Genomic DNA, 21,155 nt, shown 5'->3' with positions numbered 1-21,155 from the left:
GACTAGTTCTCTCTCACGTCATGCTATTGTCTGTGTGGTGGATCATTCTGCCTTCTATGGAGTGCTTCCATTAGAATGCATAAGGGACTATTTTGCATCTCAAAATTCTACTGAAATCCTCACGTTAATGCTTAATCTCATAGAGAAAGTAATTGTTTTTGTTTAGTTGTTTAACTGTAGCACTCTTTTTTTTATTGTTTTATCCTGGATTCAAAATGCAACCCAGACCTATTGGCATTGCCAGTACATATTATCTCAGGTTTGCATGAGGCAGTCCGCTTAGTATTGACTTTAGTTTAAACAGCCTCCTCTAATAGAAAACAGCTAATAGTGTTGAGCCTCCCAACCTCTTGCTACAATTAGTGTCTGTGTAATTTTAAACCAAGGTACCTCATGTCACAGTAGATGAGTTTGAGTGTTTTTCATATGTTCTGGGTTTTGAGTAGAGTACTAAATGAGAACCATTTTGGCCACTGTGGAGGCAAGCAATGAATTTGTTTCTAAAATACAATCTCTGTCACTATCTTGTAAAAGGACTTTAAAATGTAAAAATAGGCGCAGGTCTTGTCAGATGGAGGAAAAATGAGGCAGCTTGTGAAGGAAGCAGCTATGCCAGGAGTTTAGGCTGGTAGATTTTAAAAATGAGTGTCACCATCCGTTCAGAAACAAGTCAATACCAGGTAAGAAAAGTATTAAGAAAACAGCATGTGGCATTCTGAAAGAGAAAGAATGGTTTATATCACAGAAAAATAAGACTGCCTAAGAAAGTATGAGGGAGAAAAGGGAGAGAGAGAATTGAAGTTTCTTTGTAAATTGCGGATTTAATACAAAACCATTACACTAACCATAAAATCAAAGAAAATTGAAAAAGTAAAACCGAACACATGATCTTGTCATTGCTTTACAACTGAGCATGTTTCCGTTGAAAAAGGTCTTAAAGAATACAATTCTGGGTGTGCTCATTTGAAGAGCAATTGCACAAGTTCATCAGAATGGCGGATTGTTAAAGTGACAGGGCTCAAAGCAACAATCTTTGTCCAGACATAATTTGATTTTCCGAGCTCCTTCCTTAAAAAAGATGGTGAAGGAGACTGAATGACCGGACAGTTTTTATGCACAATGACCAAAGGTAAGTGAATGCAATAAAACAGTATTACATATATAGCTGTCTCAATGGATTACATAAAACCATTTAAAAACCAGAGGGAATATATATACTCTTGAGTTTCATGAGGCATTTAGCTAGATTCACTGTCCTTAAGTTTTTGTGCAGCTAGACTTAAAAATTTAGAAAACCGACAGTTCAGGATTGTGTACGTCGGATTGAGACATGATATGACAGCCTGTCTACAGGATGGAGAGAAAGATAGAGATCAACAATGACAGGTTGATGAGGGGCACAGATAAAGAGTTATTTGTGCCTTCTTTCACATTCCTTCTCATACAAGGCAGCACCTTGCAGGAATTTCCTCTCTCACATTGTTCGGTAAATAGCCGAGATGGCCAAGTCTTCCTTTACACAGAAGACTATCTGTTGCTTGTGTGTTGGAGGCCAATGATGTGTGGAGTTAGTTGATAAATTCGGTACAGTCTTAATCCTGAAACAAGGCTCTAGTCTTTCTGACCTAGGACTTTGTCATATTCATTTAATACCTCTATAGGTTACTGAGATCTTTTTTTGCAACAGCAGTCCTGCTTTTAAAGTAGAAAGTTCTTTACTGGGAATCAGCTTAAGTTTGTCAAAATTGAGTTATGGGATTTTATTTTCTTCCAACTGTTACTAAGTGGGCACCTCAGTCTGGAACAGTCGTTAAGAGGCATGAGTAAAGGGTTTGAAACTCCCTCCATCACTAGAAGCTTGTGAATATAAACGAAGCAGCATATGGAATTAGTGTGGGTGAGATAGATTCTTTGAGGGGAATAGCAGGTTCTTCATGCTGCCACTATTCAACTACAAAAAGTGGAGACACTTGGTAATGCATTTATGTCCACCTTAACTAAGCCACCATCATAACTGGATCAAACACAATTAACAAAGAAAACACACTTGTACTCCATTCGCTCACAGCAGAGCACCAATATATTATTGAATCCTCCTGAAGATAAGTGCCTGGAACTCAAAGGTATGGTTCTGGAGGATATGGTCACCATTTTGAAAAGAATTTCAAGAATTGAGATTGAGAGTACGTTTATGGCAATAAGGTCCTTTGTGTAAGACCTTTATGGGTAAAAACGTTCAGCCTCCTACATGTATGGGTCATATATAACATGAATCCCCAAGTATTGATAATTATCGATTACCACCCGATATCCTCTCTGCAGTGGATATAATTTAGATTTTATCCAGTTCCAAAAAGTGGTGGATGTCTTGTTCTTTGTCTTGCGAGTATATTGATGCCAGTGCCTCTCTAAATACAGCGGACAGAACATCTGCTGCTTTTTGGCAGATGTCCCTCTCTACCAAACTCTAAATAAGGTACTAAGACTCATAAGCATTCTCGTGTTTTGTGCTGAAAACATGGAATTTTCTGCCTAGTGACAGCTATGAAGCATTCCAAGTATCCCTAAAATTCTGAAGAAGCCCCTTCTCTTCGTAACTTCAATCTCTCTTTCCTACTATTGTGGTGTTTCTGAAATTGTTAGGCCTACGCAGTACCAAAAAACTGTTAATAAAAGATTTGTTTTTGTTCATATTGGAGGGGGTGATCAAGTGAAACGTGAGAGCCACTGAAAGCATATTGGCATGTTCTGTCGAAGCACTGGTATGCCTGGACACTGGACTGAGAATTTGTGGAGATTAGCACATTTGATGTAAATGGTTGCCCTGTTTGTAAAGTTTGAAAAATTGTGAAACAAATTAATTAATTTGTGAAGTAGCATTTATTTATGCTCCAGCTTCTTGGAAACTTGTTCCTAAACTGTAGTGGCCAGGAAAGCTTTAATGTGTTCAGGATCCTGCCGACTATCTTTTTCAAGAATCATGAGGTGAGGCCATATTTCTGGGCTCTGCCGTCTCCAACACCGGGTCTGTGTCTGTTATTTAGTTAATATAGTCGGTCTTTTGTAGAGCTATATGCTGCCAATGTTGGTTAGGATGTATATCCATTGATCTTTCAGGGCTGAGAAGAGTACCTGGTATACCTTTTTCCAACCTATGCCATCCTCCAGTTAGGCTGTTTGTACTCTGTTATTTTCCAAAGCTTAAAAGGACGTGACATATTTGATTTGAGGCGAGAACTTCCTGGGTCTGTTTTCATAGTTAGTTAAATTACTGAGCACAGTTTACAGATGTGCATACGCTTGATCACTCTTTGATCCACTTCCCTGATTAAAACATTGTGAAATGACAGCACACCAAAGAGGTAGAAATATCACGTTTGCATTCATTATTAATATTATTTTTTTAACAAGCCCTACCTGCATCATGAAGAATGGTACATGACAACTTTTTTTTTAATTCTGTGCCTGAACAAAAATTTGTAGTCCTTCATTTAGCTTTTAAAGTGAAGTTGAACTATTTAGTGAGCTGCAAAGTTTCTTTGAAATGTGGTACTGGTGTGTAGCATCTTTTTCAAATGATCCAGAAATGCCTTATTTGTGGTATGATTTTTTAAAGCTGAGAGTTGAAGGCTTGTTGGCCATAATTGAAGGGTTCAAACACTTGATTTGTCCTTGCTCCACTGCTCTAAATTTCAGAAGAGTAGTTCGTCATTACACCCTGGAAATAACTGCTTCATGTGATTCGCTTTGTCTTGAACTTTATCGCGCTATAACACTTCTGTATTGATCTTGTGTTCTAGTTTATTGAAGGGCCATTTGAAGAATATTTAAAAAGATTGGAAAATCCACAGGTATGTATTGAAGATCACACATGCACAGCTGGTATTATTTTATTGTGTTGCAGTCTATTTATATTTGTATGTTTACTATTTTTCTCTAAGATGCCTTTTACTCCTCACATTCTTGCAAGAGTGCATCCTTGACCAACTGTACAGCGTCCCCCCCCACCCCCCAGGGTATTGCTCATATTGCTAGAAGACGTAGAATTGCTTATTACTGTAATGTGTCAACCAGGTAACATAGAATATGGCCGAGAAGTTACCCTTTATTCTCTTACAACTTATTAAGCAGAACTTGGATTCCCCTTGTGCCTTAGCCATTGGCTCCATTGATTTAACCAAAAGATATCCCTTTAGCAACTGTCAGGGACTGGAGAAACTTTATCCAGCATGCCCAATTCTAACCTGACAGGCATTGAAATATCTGATCTTCTTGTGAACGGACCAATGGTACCCTCCTATTTTGCTTATGCTTCTGAGAAGTAAAACGAAATTAAACAGTTGAGTGACCTAGAGGCTCATTACCTGAGACATCTGCTATGACAGATTGTTCTCTTTTCTTGGTCACTTCTGAGAAAACAATTGCACATATTGGGTTCTGAATATTCCTAGCCTTATTAGTATTTTAACTACAGGATGAAAAAAAAATATATAATGTTGATCATGAGATTAAGATTGTCAACAGCTGTTTTCCTTTGAATCTGACTTCATAAGTTCCATTTATCCCTGGCCATATCCTGTCTCAATAGAGGCAAAGTCCTACTGGCCAGCATACTAGAGACACATCTGTTTCCCCTAACCACTTCAGGCTGTGACGTAGTGTTTCTAGATATGATAGGTGTTATTTCTTCTTAAAATAAACTATTTGGTATAATTACGATCTGAAACCCTCTAAACTGTAGTAGGCGAAGAGCTTAGCAAGCAGTGGGATGTGGTTGATGCTGTATCTGCTGAAATCTCTCTTCCAACCCTAACTCACATTTCTGCAGTCTGATACATCTGAAAGTGGAGGTATTCTGATATTACGGTCAGTTGGCTAATTAAAACAAAAGTATAGTGGAGTGACCAGGAGGTTCATGAAAGGCACCCTGAACCGAAATGACCTATGAAGACATGGCACAGCATTGAATCTGGAGTGCGGATCCAGAAAGGTCAACAAAATGAATGGCAGCCTATTTAGGGCAAAACAGAGAAATATTTGCAATGGCTGAGTAGCATTTCATCATGAAACTTCAAGCATGAGGATCTTGGTTGTTTGGGTGGAAGCGCTCACTCCTGGTGGTGCGTTGAACAGGCTCCAGTGGATGGAGATGACTAAGCTCACAGCCGGGTCCTTGGAAATGATGAGTGAGAGACCTGTGAGCTCATTCACCACCATCCAGCAGTACAGTGACTTGATCCATAAGACAGTAAGGTGTCAATCAATCACTTTTAGGGTACAGAGATAGTATTTCTAATGCGTGCCTGGACATCAACGGAGAAAGAAGGATCCTAGAGGTTCCATTAGGGATAAAAGAATATGTGATGCATGAGGCATGTAGCTTCCATTTATGTTGCTCCAATACAATGTACAATCAGGGTAATGATATCTTGCTGATCAGAGGATGCTCACATCCCCTACCATCCCTGCGCCATCCTCCAAAGGAAACAAATTGCTATATTTTCTGACTGCTGTGTCCCTAGTGGGATATCCACTGAGGATGCAAAAGGATGTCACTGCAGCAACTCTGTGGACATGAGAAAATCTGACCATGCACAGCTTGTTTCATGAATGTCAGTTAACAAAGTTGTCCATTGTATAATAAGCAGTAGCATCTCCTTATGCATGTGCAGGGTCCTGAAACAGATTTCCAAACGTACGTGATTTCAGTTTTGAAAATAATTTTGTAAATCTAACATGCCTAACTAAACATAGTCAGTCATAGAAAACAACATTTTGAAATGAGGCATCAAAACATTGTTCCTATATTTATGCTTTTAAGTGTGAGGAAATTGACACTACTTCTTTAAAGGTTTAGAAATTGCACTGTCCGATCCTGCATGTTGTCAGCCTGGTAGTTTGTTTTTTCCAGTGAATGTCGGTGATCCTGAATTCGTTTGGATTTACATTTTATTTCAAACAATTGTTTAATCAGATTTTCAAAGGTTTACAGGCATCAATTGCCAACTTCCCACGACAGGTACCTACAATAAAAAAATACCATGGATGATATTGTCGGAAAAAGCAGTAGAAGAATCGGGCAAAAACAAAACCACATACATGAGAAATGGAACAAATACAACTGCAAAAAGAGGGGGGACTATGCCCCATCCAAACTGGGTGCCTAACCTGAGAGCATGCTCACCATAACTCTGATAAAAATGAACCCCTATCCAGTGATGCCACCCTACCTGTATGACAACCCATCAGCCCCACCCTTGCTCAACACGACCCCTACACATCCGGACACATTCCCAGAACCCAGCGGCTACTATGAACACCCACCCCCATCCCCCATTTACCTTTATTGATTAAGAAAAGACCAGGAGCACTCCTCCACCAAGACTTGGTACTAGCCCATATCAGGTGACCGGGATATCGGGGAAGAAAAATCAAATGTAATTATTCTCGATCCCCAGTAAACAACGCCCTTCAAAAGTCCGAGATTAAAGCGCAATCCGCCGCAGGAAGGGACCCCATACTTCCTCGAAGGCAGGCAGGTGGTCTTGAAATGTATACACCCGCCGCTCATAAGTGGCCAATCTGTACAGCTCCGCCAACCATTCTGGGTGTGTGGGCAACTGAGGAGAGTGCCAGTGGTGAAGGATACATATCTTGGCCACCATGAAGGCTGTCGACAGCTACTGTTGCAAATGGGAAGACACTTCCTCCACATTTGTAAAGTACCAGAACCACGTTAGCCGAGTCCTGGTAGGGGAGAGAATGTAGAGTATAGAGTCTGCCACACAGAATGCCAATTGGGCACCAGGGCAGAACAGGACCGAAGAACATGGAACAAATCACACACAGCAAAGGAGCAGGACCAACAGGTATCCGTCAGCAGAGGCCAAACTCTGCAGAGCTTATACAGCGTCCACTACCAGTTATGGAGAATCTTGAAGTAGGAGTACTTCAGTAACCCATCCCTCAGGGAGCGGTAGTGGCAATGTAAAATCTCCCGTCAGAATAATCTGTGACCAGTCATTCCTGTCAGTAGACCGGAGACGAGGTGTGTGTGTCCTGAGAGTAAAGACTGTCAATGAGGATTTGAGACCGCTCCTCAAGCAAGGCCCCGTAGCCGGAGGTGATCCACCACCAGGAAGCTGGAGAGGGGCCGGTCCCAGAAGATCCCTTAGGCAGTGTTACAACTGCCACTAATGGCAACTGGGGAAGGTGAAGGGGATACGTCGATATTAGCGTTTCAAAGTAATGAAATCATCCCCCTCCAGCAGGTGTCTTATGGTCCGAATCTCCCGTTCCACCCAAAGCATCCAGGAGATTGGGTGGTGTGCAACAGTAATGCCCACATTTGACCACAGCAGCACCCCTTTATGAACTGCAAGAGGAACACCCCCAACCCCCCTGTAGAAGATGGACTTCCTTCCACGTCGTCCAGGTAGCCCATGGTGTTGGGGGGTGAGGCAACGTGCAGCTCTCACATTGTACAGGAGCCCCACAGTGTCAGGGGTTTGTGCACCGGTGCATTCTCTGGTGCCCCACTACAGAATGGAATCCAAGGAGTCCAGCAGGTAGGGAAGTGTGGCTCAATGGTTAGAGCGGCAGACCCTGATGCAGTAGTCTGGCCGGGACCAGGGTTCAATTCCCGCCTCGGCGGGTCTCGGGCTCAATTTCCTCGGACCTGATAATTCTCGCCTCGGTGCCTATTCTAATCATGAGTCCCACTCTGCACCTCTGGGCAATAGCTTGCTTAATCTCTACAACGGCCCCAACAACACTGAGGATGCCTGACTTCACCTTGGGGGTGCCCAGGAGTGGGCTCCTCACAGGGAAAGGCCAGGAAGGGTTCCTCGGCGGTATTCGTACAGGCGCCGAGATGCCTAAGGGTAGTCGTGCGCTATACAAGTGCGTAATCATTTTATTCATCATTTCATTTTGTCATTCATTTCATTTCATTTCATTTCACCTGAGAAAGATGGTGCACAAGATAGTATAGGCGCATGTCTGGCAAACGTAAGCCCCCACCCCTAGTGTCTTCATTCAGCCAAGGTTTAAAGTGAGGTTTCCTGCTCGCCTTCACAAACAGCTTAATGCGTCTGTTAATGGTCTGAAAACAGGAGGGGCAGTTTGCTGAAAACCAAATTGAACCGGGGTGCGTAATCATCTTCACCATCTGGACTCTCTCCCCATAATGATGCCTGCATAGCAGACTACCAAGCGAAGTCCTGCTCCATGCTCGCCAATAGGGGTTGAATGTTATCCTGTGCCATATTAGAAAGGCTTCATCTACAAATAGTGGCCCGCCCTAGTGTATTGTGGGGTAGACAACCCCAAATAGATTCTGCTGTTGCTACTGTAAGCCAGAGGATGCCTATCAACCTTCTCTCTGTGCGTGCTAATCCTAGACACTGTCTTTACTGCTGCGCATTTAAAACCCTATGTGTGTGTGTGTGTGGCCCACAGCTGATCATCTCACCTCACTACACCTTTCTAATGTGAAAAAGGGGGAGGGGGGTTGACAGAGCCTCACGGGAGCAACACCCAGGGGAGGATATGACAGGCTGGTACTCGCCTGATTCCCCACTTATCATCATCAGCTTCTGTCAACCATGAAAGAAAAGGGGATAAAACGGTGTGCAATGAACCAAAAAAACCATATGTGTTACACGTGTTAAATGACCCTACGTGGTTTGACAAATCTCCAACCGCTAGAGATCTGCCAGACCACTGTGTAAAAAGAGCTGAGCTAAACTGGCAACTACTCCTTTATTCTGTGCTGTTTGCTCACTCTATTAAAAACCACAACCGACATGTTTCATCACCAACATATACTTTACCGGTGATTTCTGCAGGGTTTAGTTAGGGTCAGCGTAAGTCTTGCACCTCTGAATTCTCCCTTTATTGTACCTATGGTCAGACAAGGAGCACAAATACACACACACAAATAATGTACTCAATGTGTCTCGGTCGGATTCTCAGATAAAAAAACTGAAATAATTTCAAATTAAAAACTTGGCGTCTCAACCATTACTTAGTCCTAGCGTTCCTCATACATTACCAGGTGGCCTCTTTTTTTTAGCCTACCGGCCCCCGTGGAAGAATCTGGGGCTGTAGGGCACCCCTACACAGTTAGTGGGCCCTGTGTACCGTCTGTCAGCCGGTCTCTGTAAAGCAAAGCAAGATGTGCATATAGTGTTTATGTAGCTAATCATTGTACTGGCACCCTCGACGATCTTATATTCTGCGCCTTGTAGCCTCTTTTTGTGTTGGAAGTTTGGGGGCTAATACATTTAAACTGCCTACACGCATGGGACCCTTCATAAAACACTCCGCCTGTAACCAGTGTGGATTTCAATTTCTACCCCACGCTGAAAAGAAACCCATATCATTCTCTATGCTGTTGCTTAATTGCCGCTCACTCCCCTAACACTCCATGGAAATCTCCCTTATGTTAGAGGAGATACGCCCAGATATTCTCTTCGTCACAGAGACATGGCTACAGGAACACTCTGAACCTGACTTGGTACAAGCACTTCCACCTGGATACCAAATACTCCGCCTTGATCGTAAAAAAGGCATTGGTGGTGGCTTAGCAGTCATTCATAAAGCAGAATACGTAGTCACTAGCACCCCCGTAAATTTTACAGACAGTGAATGTCTTCCGTTTTTTTATAAAACTCAGCCCCACACATACCTTTTCTGGTATGCTTATATACCGTCCACCAGGGTCACAAGGTCAGTTTCTTTCCGATCTTGCCTCGATAGCTGCAAACCTTGCACTCAGTTCTGCCAATTTCACTATCTTGGGTGACCTTAACATCCATCTGGATGACCTGAACGACCCCATCGCCAGAGAACTATCCTCCAGCTTAAATGCCCTCGAACTACATCAACATGTTCGTGGCTCCACTCATTTAAAAGGACATCTTTTAGACCCTGTCTTCAGTAACTGCCAAGACCTTCACGTTGGAAACCCTTCCCCCCTTCCCTGGTCCGATCACTTTCTTATTCCCTTCACTTGGACCCTCCCCCCCCAAACCCCCGGCGACTCAACAGTCACGCAACTGGTCAAAAATCCCTTTACCTGAGTGGCAGGACCTTCTACAACGCAACAAACCCACTAACCCACTCAATCCTATACAAGATAACGAGAATTATAACAGATGGATCACCAGCACCTTAGATCTAGTACTCCCACTAAAAAGTACCCACCCCAAGCGGGGCAATCCGACAGCCCCATGGTACACGACTGATCTACGGGAAGCCAAGCGTGCCTGCAAACGGATCGAGAGGAAATGGCGCCTCGATTACCTACCAGCAGACAAAGCGAGCTATAGAACAGCTATTAAAATATTAAAACTACAAAGCAGACATTCAACTAGCGCAGGCCAAATACTATGAACAAACAATCGAGAAGGCAGGGTCTAAACCTAAGGAGATTTACCGGATAGCCAAATCCCTTCTGCAACTTCCCGAGACCCCAAAGGATCATAACAACACTCAGATCCATTGTGAGGATATAGCGGAGTTCTTTCACCATAAAATAGAAGTCATCAACTCTTCTTTTCCCCACTCCGCCACCTCACCCACAGACCAGCCCATAGACTCTCCTAAAATAGGCCCCATGACAATCCCTTCTAATGTTCTCAAAAGCCTCCCTCCACTTGACCTAACTAACCTAGAAAAACTCATGGGACAGGTCAAATCTGGATCACCCGCCGACCCAGCTCCCCCTAGGGTTCTCACCCAGATAACCCGTCAGATCTCACCTACCATCCAAGACCTACTCAACTCCTCCCTCCATACTGGTACCGTCCCGACCCTATGGAAAAGAGCAATGGTCAAAGCCTTATTAAAAAAACCCAGCCTTGATCAATCCAACCCCTCTAACTACCGACCCATCTCCCTCCTACCATGGCTCAGCAAACTCCTTGAGAAGCATGTTAACTCTGTCCTCACCGACTTCCTGGAAGCTAACAACATACTGGACTCCTCCCAGATGGGCTTTAGGCCCCGTCATGGAACAGAGACTGCACTGATTGCAGTGACGGAGGAGGCAAGAAGGATCTTGGACGGTGGCGGGTCTACGGCCATCGTCCTACTCGACCTAAGTCCCGCCTTCGACACTGTCAATCATAACACCTTACTCCACCGCCTTAATAAGATAGGAGAGTCAAGGACTGCACTCACTTGTATGAGGTCCTTTCTCACGGACAGATCCTTCCAAGTATTTGAGAGGAATTTCTCTTCTTCCAGTAAACCTCTGAATTGCGGGGTGCCTCAGGGCTCCTCCCTGAGCCCCACCCTTTTTAATGTTTATCTTAGTCCTCTAGCTGATGTCGTCCGCCCCTTCGGCGTGAAAATTGTCACCTATGCGGACGACACACAGCTAGTGGTAGCACTGGACCCTCCCCTCAATTCCCACCACAGTTTACACAAATGCTTGGAAGCTGTCGCTGCCTGGATGTCAGGCTCTTGTTTGAAACTTAACGGGGACAAAACGGTGGTAATGCTCCTTGGAAATAACATCATGAAATCCATTGACCCCATCTGGCCCCTCTGTTTAGGAAACCCCCCGCAACCCAAGGAGCAAATCAAGAGCCTTGGTGTCTGGCTCGACCAAACCCTCACCTTTAACCACCAAGCAACCAAGCTTTCCGCCACTTGCTTCGGGCTACTGAGACTACTTCGCAAGATCCTCCCTCTCCTCCCGTTCCACTCGAGACGGATCATAGTCCAAGGACTAATCCTCTCCCGTCTCGACTGTGGCAACGCCCTATATCTGGAGGCCCCACAGTCCACACTCAACAAACTTCAAATTATTCAAAACTGCGCGGCAAGAATTCTTCTGAACATCCCCCGTCGAACCTCAATTAAATCCAGATTGAGGGACCTCCACTGGCTCCCGGTGAGAGCCAGAATCTAATTCAAGAGCATGTGCATTGCACATCGCTCTTACTGGGAAACAGGCCCCCTCATCAACGGCCCTCTGGTGAAAGCCTATCATCCATCTCGCCCACTCAGATCCGCGACCTCCCACCTAATCTCAGTACCACACATCAGAAGAGCTAGATGCGGAGGCCGCTTGCTTTCTTATAATCTAGCCAAGATCTGGAACTCTCTCCCCCTCCCAATCAGATCAGAATCCAATCTACTCACCTTCCGAAAACATCTTAAAACCTGGCTTTTCAGCAAAACCCCGGTCTAAATCTTCTCTCAGCCCCACATAATCCAGCCCCTCCTGCCCAACCCAATCTTTTCGCAGCGCTGGGACGCCCCTGGGTAGCCATCGCGCTTTATAAATCCTCCTTCCTTCCTTCCTTCCTTCCTACATGCCGCCGAGTGAGGCTCATTCCTCATACTCCCATTGTGCCGTTCCTACTATAGGTCGGTACTTGCGCGTGGTGATGTTACAGCCTCGCTCCCTCTGGGCATGTCATGCTCCGTTCTATGTGTTCGAAGAACGGCACAGTGTCCGCGCCCCTTATTCCAGCGTCGAGTGTACTGGCTATGTTGAGTCTGCCTCCCCATGTAAGTATGCAAAACCCCGTTAGTGCACGCAAAACTGGCTTCCGCTCACCCTGCATCTCCCCGGGTGCATCCGGTGTGCGATTCTTAACTTGGATGTTCCGGTCACGTGATAGCGGCATATTACTCTACGGCTATAGGACGTGATCAACGTGACCGGTCTGCTTGGCGGCCATCTTTGAAAGGGTCGATATTGATTGAGTATGCTATATATCGTAATGTTTTGGAGGTGCATCGGTACTACTTGTGTCCAGCCTTCATAGTTACCGGAAAATAAATAATAACGAACCTTTGTTTATTACATACTGTTTGTGAGTGGCACCTAAAAACCTGTACTTAGATGTGACAACGAGTATGGATGTATTTACATATAATTACACTGGCATTGTAGCTGTTTATTCATGATAGCTGGATGGCTACCGGGACAATATCACTGCCGTGGTCCCTATGCTCGAAGCTGTATCATGATGCCCATGTCAAATTAGATTTCAAACTATTCTGCTATTAATTATCTGTTGTCTTTCTAATATTTTCCAGCCCATGAGTTGTGAAGCATTTTCCCCCAAAAAACTCATAGGAGGCATGTCAGTATTTATGTGAAAACTCAAAAAGGGGATCTCTTATTCTGGCTGCACCTAAATTACTGAAAGCCTGTTCCATTCAATAATTTCGTTAAGGCCCTTCTGATCCGTGGCCTCCTCAAAGATCCAGCGTGCCTCTTTCTTGAGTAATCTATTCCCCATGTTATACTGGTCACCTTTCACTCTTTCAATCACCACCCACCGGAGATCCCTGGGCTGATGTTTTAGATCATTGAAATGTTGCACCAGTTTGGTAGTGAGTTTCGCTGCTTTAAGTGTACTTAGATGTTCCTGGATTCTGATTTTTATTTTTCTAGTTGTTAATCCAATATAGTACATGCCACAAGGGCACGAGAGCCTGTAGATCACATCACATCACATTACATGTGTTGCAGTTACTAAAGTTGTTAAGATGCCAGCTCTTCCCGTTGGCTCTGGTGATTGAACTGGTCTTCGTGGTGAAGGCACAGATGGTACACCCCCCACAGGGGAAGTGACCCGGCGGGATATTCGAGTCTGTCGCTGCCACTTGTGAACGTGAATGGACCAGCCGGTCTTTCAGACTAGACGATCGCTTAAAAGCGAATCACGGTTGAGGCATTTGCATGGAATTCGTGCTCAGTAGATGCCAATGTTTTCTGATTATTTGGCGGATCTTGGTAGAATGGGGGCCGAAGGTAGTTACTACTGGGATGCATTCCTGCTGCTCTTTTGTCCGTCGCTCAAGAAGGGCTTACCTAGGGGTATTGAGTGCCCGCTTTCTTGCTTGTTTCACAATTTTTTGTGGATAAGCTCTGGTGATAAGTTTACTCGTTAGTTCCTCAGTCTGGTCTAGGAAAGTTTCGACTGATGAACAGTACCTCCGGTATCTCATAAATTGCCCTACTGGGAGATTGTCCTGCAAGGCCCTGGGGTGGAACGACTCATAATGCAACAGAGAGTTCTTGTCCGTGGGTTTCTGGTGGACTGTTGTTATGAGTTTGTTGTCTCTGGCCTGTATGTCCAAATCCAGATATGTAGCCTTTTGTCGATCCACAGTCCATGTGAATCTGAGGCACCGGTCGAGACTGTTCAACCAATTGAGGAACTGGTCCAGTACCTCTGCGGATCCCCTCCAGATGCACAGAATGTCATCTATATATCTCTTCCAGAGGACAATGTTCCCCTGGAAGAGATTAGATGCGTGGTAGATGTAGTTGGTCTCGAACTGCCCGACATATATACATGCCAAGCTGGGGGAAAAAGTTGCCCCCATCGAGGTACCCGACGTCTGCAGGTACAGCTGTTCTTTGTACGCAAAGAAATTGCGTGTCAATGCAATCTCAATGCACTGCAGCACGAAAGTCAATGCCGTGTCATAAAACCACTCACATGCCCCCAGGGAGCGAGCTGCTGCCACCAGCGTCGCCTCCTGGGGTATGTTCGTGTATAGTGACTCGATGTCGATCGTCACTAGAAATTGCTCCTCAGGATCATATGTTACTGTCTGCAGATGCCTCAGAATGCCAGTGGTATCCTGCACATAGGATGGTTGTGTAACCACATATTCACGTAGGAAAAAATCTGTGAATTGTGAAAGTGGCTCGAGTATGGAATTAATGCCTGAGACTATCGGCCGTCCAGGGGGGGGTGTTGTGCCTTGTGAATTTTAGGCACTATATAAAATGCTGGTACCCTGGGTGATGGATTTATCAGGAATTCAGCTTCCTTGGTTGTTAACCACTTCTTTTCCCGTGCGGTTGCTACCATGGTTTGTATGATGGTTGTTAGCTCTTCGGTGGGGTCTCTGGCGAGCGGTTGGTAATGATCCCTAACTCCTAGGAGTCTATGTATTTCATTTTCACTGTCAATGATGTTCATCACCACCACCGCCCCGCCCTTGTCGGCCGGTTTGATGGTGATGGAATCGTTCTCTTGAAGAGACTTCACAGCCATCCAATCAGCTTTGGACATATTTGCTGTATTTCGGGGTGTGTTGTTTTTGTTCCAAATCCGTGATGTCCTGCAAGACCTTTTGCTCGAACACAGCCACATCAGGGCCCACTTGATGGTTAAGGGGCGTGAAGGTGGATGTTCGCCGTAAGTCTGTACAGAACATCATATCGGTAGGTGTTTTCTCTTTGCCCTCGAATAATTTACACAGTTTAATTTTTCTAAGGACACCATTGAGTTCCCCTCTTAGTTGAAAGCTGTCATGCTTGGGGGTGGGGACATATCCCAAGCCTTTATTCAATACTGCATGGGCGACTGTCACCTCTGTCCCTGATACTGAAAGGACTTCCCTATAACCAGTTCTAGCTGGTTCTCACACTGCCGGCACACAGACTTCAAAGACTTTTCTGTGTATAAGAAGGGGCTGTGTCCCCTTCCAAAATGTTCCTGTTTTTTTGGACTTGAATCTTGCCAGGGGCGTGCTGCTGCTTGGGCCCAGGGGAATCCCTGGGCCCTGTCCAGCCCCTGGACTCCTGAAGGACTTGGTTGCTTTATTTTGGCATCTAGCGCTTGGGAGCGCTTTATTTTGTATTCTAGCGCCTGGGAGCGCTTTCTTTTACTTACTGGGCAGAGCGCTGTCATTTTCCCTTAGAGGGAAGCGCTCCTTCCCCTTGATGCTTATTTGCATATATATTTTTTTTGTATTTTATTGATGGGTGCCACCCCATTTATTTAATTGTCTAACGGGTGCTCACCCCGTTTCTACTCTTATCTTTTTAACTGAGGGTGCCCACCCCTCGTTGTGCCTCTTTGAATCACCGCCGCTGCCCGGAGATCGATATGGAGGCGCTGCGCCCGCCTCCCTGCCAAGGGCCGCGCTGCCATTGGCGGCCCTCAGCACAGGAAGTCAGGCGATCTTCGTAGGGACAGAGGTGGGGCTTCGCAAGGCCTGAGGGAAGTCCCGCCTGCTGACCGGAAGACAGCCGAGCCTCGCTGTGCTCCGTGAGGGAGGAGTGCCGGGTAGGAAAGAGTATGGCGGCCGAGGCAGGCGGGGCTCCGGTGGCTGAGGAGAGCCCCGCGCTGCCCTAAAGAGACCGGCGTGTGAGGACGCCCGAGGAGGAGCTGAGCCCGAGCGACGGAGAGTCCGAGAGGAGCCCCGCCCTAAGAGAGCAGCCGGTGAGTGAGATAGGCTGGGGCGGGCTCTGAGGTGGCTACGGCGGGCTCTGAGGTGGCTACGGCTGGTGCGTGGGACGGGCAAAGCAGGAAGGACATGCAGGGCGGCCCCGGAGGGCAGTGGGCTGCCCCACCATTCTCAGTGCCCGCATTTTTGGTATTCAGCTGCCACCGTGTTGGCAGGGGTCAGCTGCAACGAGGGCCTGATTGCTTTGGGGAGCCAGAATACTCCGAAGGGCACATTGATTTAGAGCCCCGTGTGATTGTGCCTTAGGGCGGCCCCAGAGGGCTGCCCCACCATTTCGAGAGAGCCAGATGGCTCCAACGTCCAGGGGGCATTGTGTTGCAAGCCCAGAGAGGCTCGTGGGGCATTTCTGTTTAGAGCCCCGAGGCTCCCTGTCCACGTGGTTGTTGGAGAGCCCTGAGAAGGCTCTGGGAGCCATTTTTAGTTAGAGGGGGCGCCGGGGCACATTGCCGGTGCCCGCCCCCTCCTGCCTGCGAGTGTTAGATTTAGAGCCCCGTGAGGCTCTTGGGGGACACCAGTGTTTTTAGAGCCTGCGTGGCTCCAACGTTTGATCATGTGTGATGTCCAGAGCCTGTGTGGCTCCAACGTGCGCAGTGTTTGGTGTCAGAGCCTGTGTGGCTCCCAGTTGGCGCAGCTTTGATTCTAGGGCCAGTGAGGGCCCTGGCGCAGTTTTTGATGATTCCCAGCTGCCCAGCAATTAGTGGGCAGCTGCACCGTTTAGGTCTTGGGATGTTCCCAGGTGCCCAGCAAGTAGTGGGCACCTGCACCGTTTAGGCCCCTGACATTGAGACACAGGGCGTCCTAGCCCCAACAAGGCCAGTTGGCCTAGGGACTGCCACAGGTGGTGGCTTATGTAAGTTTTGCGCAATTGTGTGATTATTCCTGCACCTCTGAATGTTTTTAAGCATCATGTGCTTTTTGCGCTATTGTATTGTTCTGGCACCTCTGAATGTTTTTAGGCATCATGTGTCTTCCTTTTCCCTGCGCTGCACCTCTGAATGTTTTAGGCATCATGTGTCTTCTTGCACCTCTGAATGTGTCTTATTGCATCATGTGCTTTGTTCTGAACACCGCTGAATGTGTAGGTTTATGCATCATGTGTTTCCCTTGTCTTACACCTCTGAATGTTGTTAGGCATCATGTGTTTCCCTTTACTACACCGTTGAATGTGTTTTCATGCATCATGTGTAATGTGTTGTGCTTATACCCCTAAATGCTGTGTGATACTTAGGTGGTTGTTCTTTTTAGTACAGGTGGTCCTAGTAAGGTCCTGGTCCCCTGCGTGACATTCTCCTAAGGTGTTTAGGGTTGCGTAGGTGGTACTTACCTGTTCCCAGTATTTACTGGATGTGATTTATAACTGTTATTTTGTGGTACAGTGATTTTATATCTTTTATTCTAATTTCTGACAGTATTTCTATTTCTACTAAGTGCTGATTTTACAGTGGCCTATGTGGCCCTGTCTTGTAAATAATCCCTTATGAATATTGCCCGTGCCAGTTGGCACAATGTACATGTGTGATTTCTATCTGATGTGATTTTGACAATACAGAAGTTATTTTTATATAACCTTGTGTGGAGTTCCTTTTGTGGTGCGCCTAGGATGTTGTTGCTGTTGTGTGCTGGCGCAAATGCTTTATACATTGCCTCAGAGTTTAGCCTCACTGCTCGTGCCAAGCTACCAAGGGGGTGAGCAGGGGTTATCTTGGCGTGTGACTCCCTCGCCCTGACTAGAATGGTGGTTTCTGCCTGGCTTTGGTGTCAGCCTTAGCCTACCAGAAATAGCCAGTTCTAACAGTGATGAAACATGTCGGTTGTAGTTTTTAATAGAGTGAGCAAACAGCACAGAATAAAGGAGTAGTTGCCAGTTTAGCTCAGCTCTTTTTACACAGTGGTCTGGCAGATCTCTAGCGGTTGGAGATTTGTCAAACTACGTAGGGTCATTTAACACGTGTAACACATGTTTTTTTTGGTTCATTGCACATCGTTTTATCCCCTTTTCTTTCATGGTTGACAGAAGCTGATGATGATAAGTGGGGATTCAGGCGATTACCAGCCTGTCATATCCTCCCCTGGGTGTTGCTCCCGTGAGGCTCTGTCAACCCCCCTCCCCCTTTTTCACAGTAGAAAGGTGTAGTGAGGTGAGATGATCAGCTGTGGGCCACACACACACACACATAGGGTTTTAAATGCGCAGCAGTAAAGACAGTGACTAGGATTAGCACGCACAGAGAGAAGGTTGATAGGCATCTTCTGGCTTACAGTAGCAACAGCAGTATCTATTTGGGGTTGTCTACCCCACAATACACTAGGGCGGGCCACTATTTGTAGATAATGCAATGAGTGGGGAGCGGCCTGTCTTTTTCGCTTCTTTTCCCCCTGAGGCTCCTGTTAGTATTGAGCCATATTAGAAAGGCCCCTGTTGATCAGGAGGCCCAAATATTTCAGTCCCTTAGGTTTCCAGGTGAAGCCAAAAGCTGCCAAAGTGGGTTGCGGTAAACAGGGCATCAATAGGAGCGCCTCACTCTTGATTCAATTAATCTTGTAACCTGGGAAGACCAAAAACTTGTCAATCAAAGAAATGAGATGCGTAACAGAACCCCTCCCACCACCTTCACTCACGGATAGAAAAATGTCATCTGCTTAATGCAAAATCTTGCATTCGCCCTTCGGGGTTATCAATACAGGCCTACTGCCGGATGGCAGCTCCTAAGAGTGCCAATGCCAAGGAAAACAAGAGCTGGGACAATGGACATCCCTTCCTCGTTCACCTTAGGATAGGAAAGGTTCATGACCAGTGACTATGCAATCAACCTGATGGTGGGGGAAGGTGTAAAGCCATTTGACCTTGGCCAAAAAAACAGAACCCAGCCTTGTCCAGCATGTGGAATAAGTATCACCACTCTACCCTATCGAAAACCTTCTTGGCATCTTGAGACAGAAGCAGCTTATCGTCTCTGTCACCATGGACATGCCACAGAACATTTGCCAGGAGGCGCGTGTAATTTTGTGAGGAGCGGCTGGACATGAATCTCACTTGGTAGTCATGGATAAGATTTGGGTTCACCTGCTTGAGACGAGTCACCAGAATTTTTGCAAACACCATCATGTCCACATTGAGAAGCAAAATGGGGTGGTATCTCGTACAACTAGTGGGATCCATATTGTGCTTCAAAATTAGGCTGAGTGCTTTGTTATATTTGGGGCGGAGCGTGTTGGAGCCTTCCAGCTCTTTAAAGAATTTGAAAAGCAGTAAGACCACCAGGTCTTTGTTAATGTTATAGAACCCTATTAGGAACCCGTCGTCTTCTGGGGCCTTATTAATGGACATGGAATGAATGGCTTCTGCAATTTCATCCTCTGTGATTTTACCCTCTAGGAGCACTTACTGTCTACTTTTGACAAGGTGGGCAGTCGGACGGCCCTGAGACAATCCTGCTCCAAGGTCTGGTCAGCAGGAGCCTCTGAACAATAAACTGCTCCAAGAAAGCAAGCAATCGCCTCTGCAATCTCTACCAGGTGTGCCAGAATTTCCTTCGGCTCCCCTCGGATAGTCTGAATGGAACCACTCACCTCCCATTGGCACACCTGTGCGGCCAGCATCCTGCCCACCTTCACCCCTGTTCATAGTGCTACCACCGCTGATGAAGCAGGGCGTATTCCTCCTGGCAGGTGAAATGAGTATTACATTCAAATTTGAAACACTCTAGTCTACAAAGAAGATCTGGGAGATGTGTCTCTTGAAAGTCTCTCACAGAGAGCGAATATTTCCCCTTCAGTCGGGCCTGCTTTTCCTGGGCCACCTGCTTGCTGAGCGCGGATTCTCTCACCAAAGCACTTCTTGAAGTAGCCTTTCCAGCCGCCCAAGGAAGCTGTTTGCGAAAGTGCCTGTGTTGTTTGGCACCTGGTGTCTGGAAGTGAGAGAGATTCAGCCTGCAGCGCTTCAAGGGAGGGGAGATATGGCCAAGGTCGAGCTCCAGTAGCACCAGGGCATGATCTGAGAACCCCCCTTGCTATTTTGCAGCCCAGCGGCTAGAGTAAAGTAGAGTGGAAGTCAATCCTAGAGCACTTCCCATGAATACAGGATCGAAAGGTGTATTCCCTGTCTCAGTGGTTTGTCGGACACCAGGGAGTCAATCAGTCCAGGAGCTCCCAGGACATCATGCAGGATTACGCTATCTCTTGCATTGGCCTTATCTAGTGGACCTGAGCGGTCGAGGTGCGGATACCTTGCCATGTTCCAGTCTCCCCCCCAATAACCACTAAAGTGGTACCAAACTTCACCAGGAGCTGCGGCAGCAAGGGGAGAAAGGACACTTGGTCCTGGTTGGGGGCATACAGAGAGCTCACAATCATGGTCTTGTTTAAGGTCCTGAACGTCACAAACACATAACGACCCAGGGGTCATTCCAAGTTTTCAAGATAGTAAAAGAAAAGGACTTGTTGAAGAGGTTGGCAAGTCCACACTTTTTCGGGGAAAGGTGGAGGACCAGTAGTATCACCTAGTAGCAACAGGCAGAAGGCTACTATTGACAACCCTCCCCAAAGTTTATCCGACTAAAGAGGCGACAGATGAGTCTCCTGCAGGCGTAATGTCAGGGGAATGTGAATGACCTTACTCACTTCATCAAGTATAAGAAAACACTCCCTTAAAGGGTATAATACACAGACACTTGGGTCTCATAGACTGGCCCAGAGAGGCACCTGCGATGTTGCTGACATTGACAGAGAAACAGAGCCACAGGCACACTCAAAGGAGAACCACCAGCAGCAAGGGTGGAGCAGCTTCAAGGCAGGGTAAAAGACAGTCAGCGGTGCAGCAACCTCGATCTCCAAAGGCCCTGAAAAAGTAGGTACAGCTCCAATGAACAGGCACAGAGGTGGTAACAAATAACAAAACAGAAACTTTAAACTTGTGA

The 21,155-nt window shown here is 46.2% G+C and overlaps 1 protein-coding gene across 1 annotated transcript in view; it reads left to right on the top strand.

Annotated features, from left to right (window-relative positions):
- OTUD4 (OTU deubiquitinase 4) overlaps positions 1–21,155 on the top strand; it is a 442,490-nt gene that overhangs the window by 82,213 nt on the left and 339,122 nt on the right. The window contains exon 3 of the mRNA XM_078676880.1: positions 3,801–3,851. Within this exon, the coding sequence (XP_078533006.1) occupies positions 3,801–3,851 (51 nt within the window). The remainder of the gene's footprint in view (positions 1–3,800; positions 3,852–21,155) is intronic.

Source organism: Lissotriton helveticus, chromosome 2_1 (assembly GCF_964261635.1).
Source record: "Lissotriton helveticus chromosome 2_1, aLisHel1.1, whole genome shotgun sequence".
NCBI lineage: Eukaryota > Metazoa > Chordata > Amphibia > Caudata > Salamandridae > Lissotriton > Lissotriton helveticus.
This window is presented reverse-complemented; position numbering and strand designations above follow the sequence as displayed.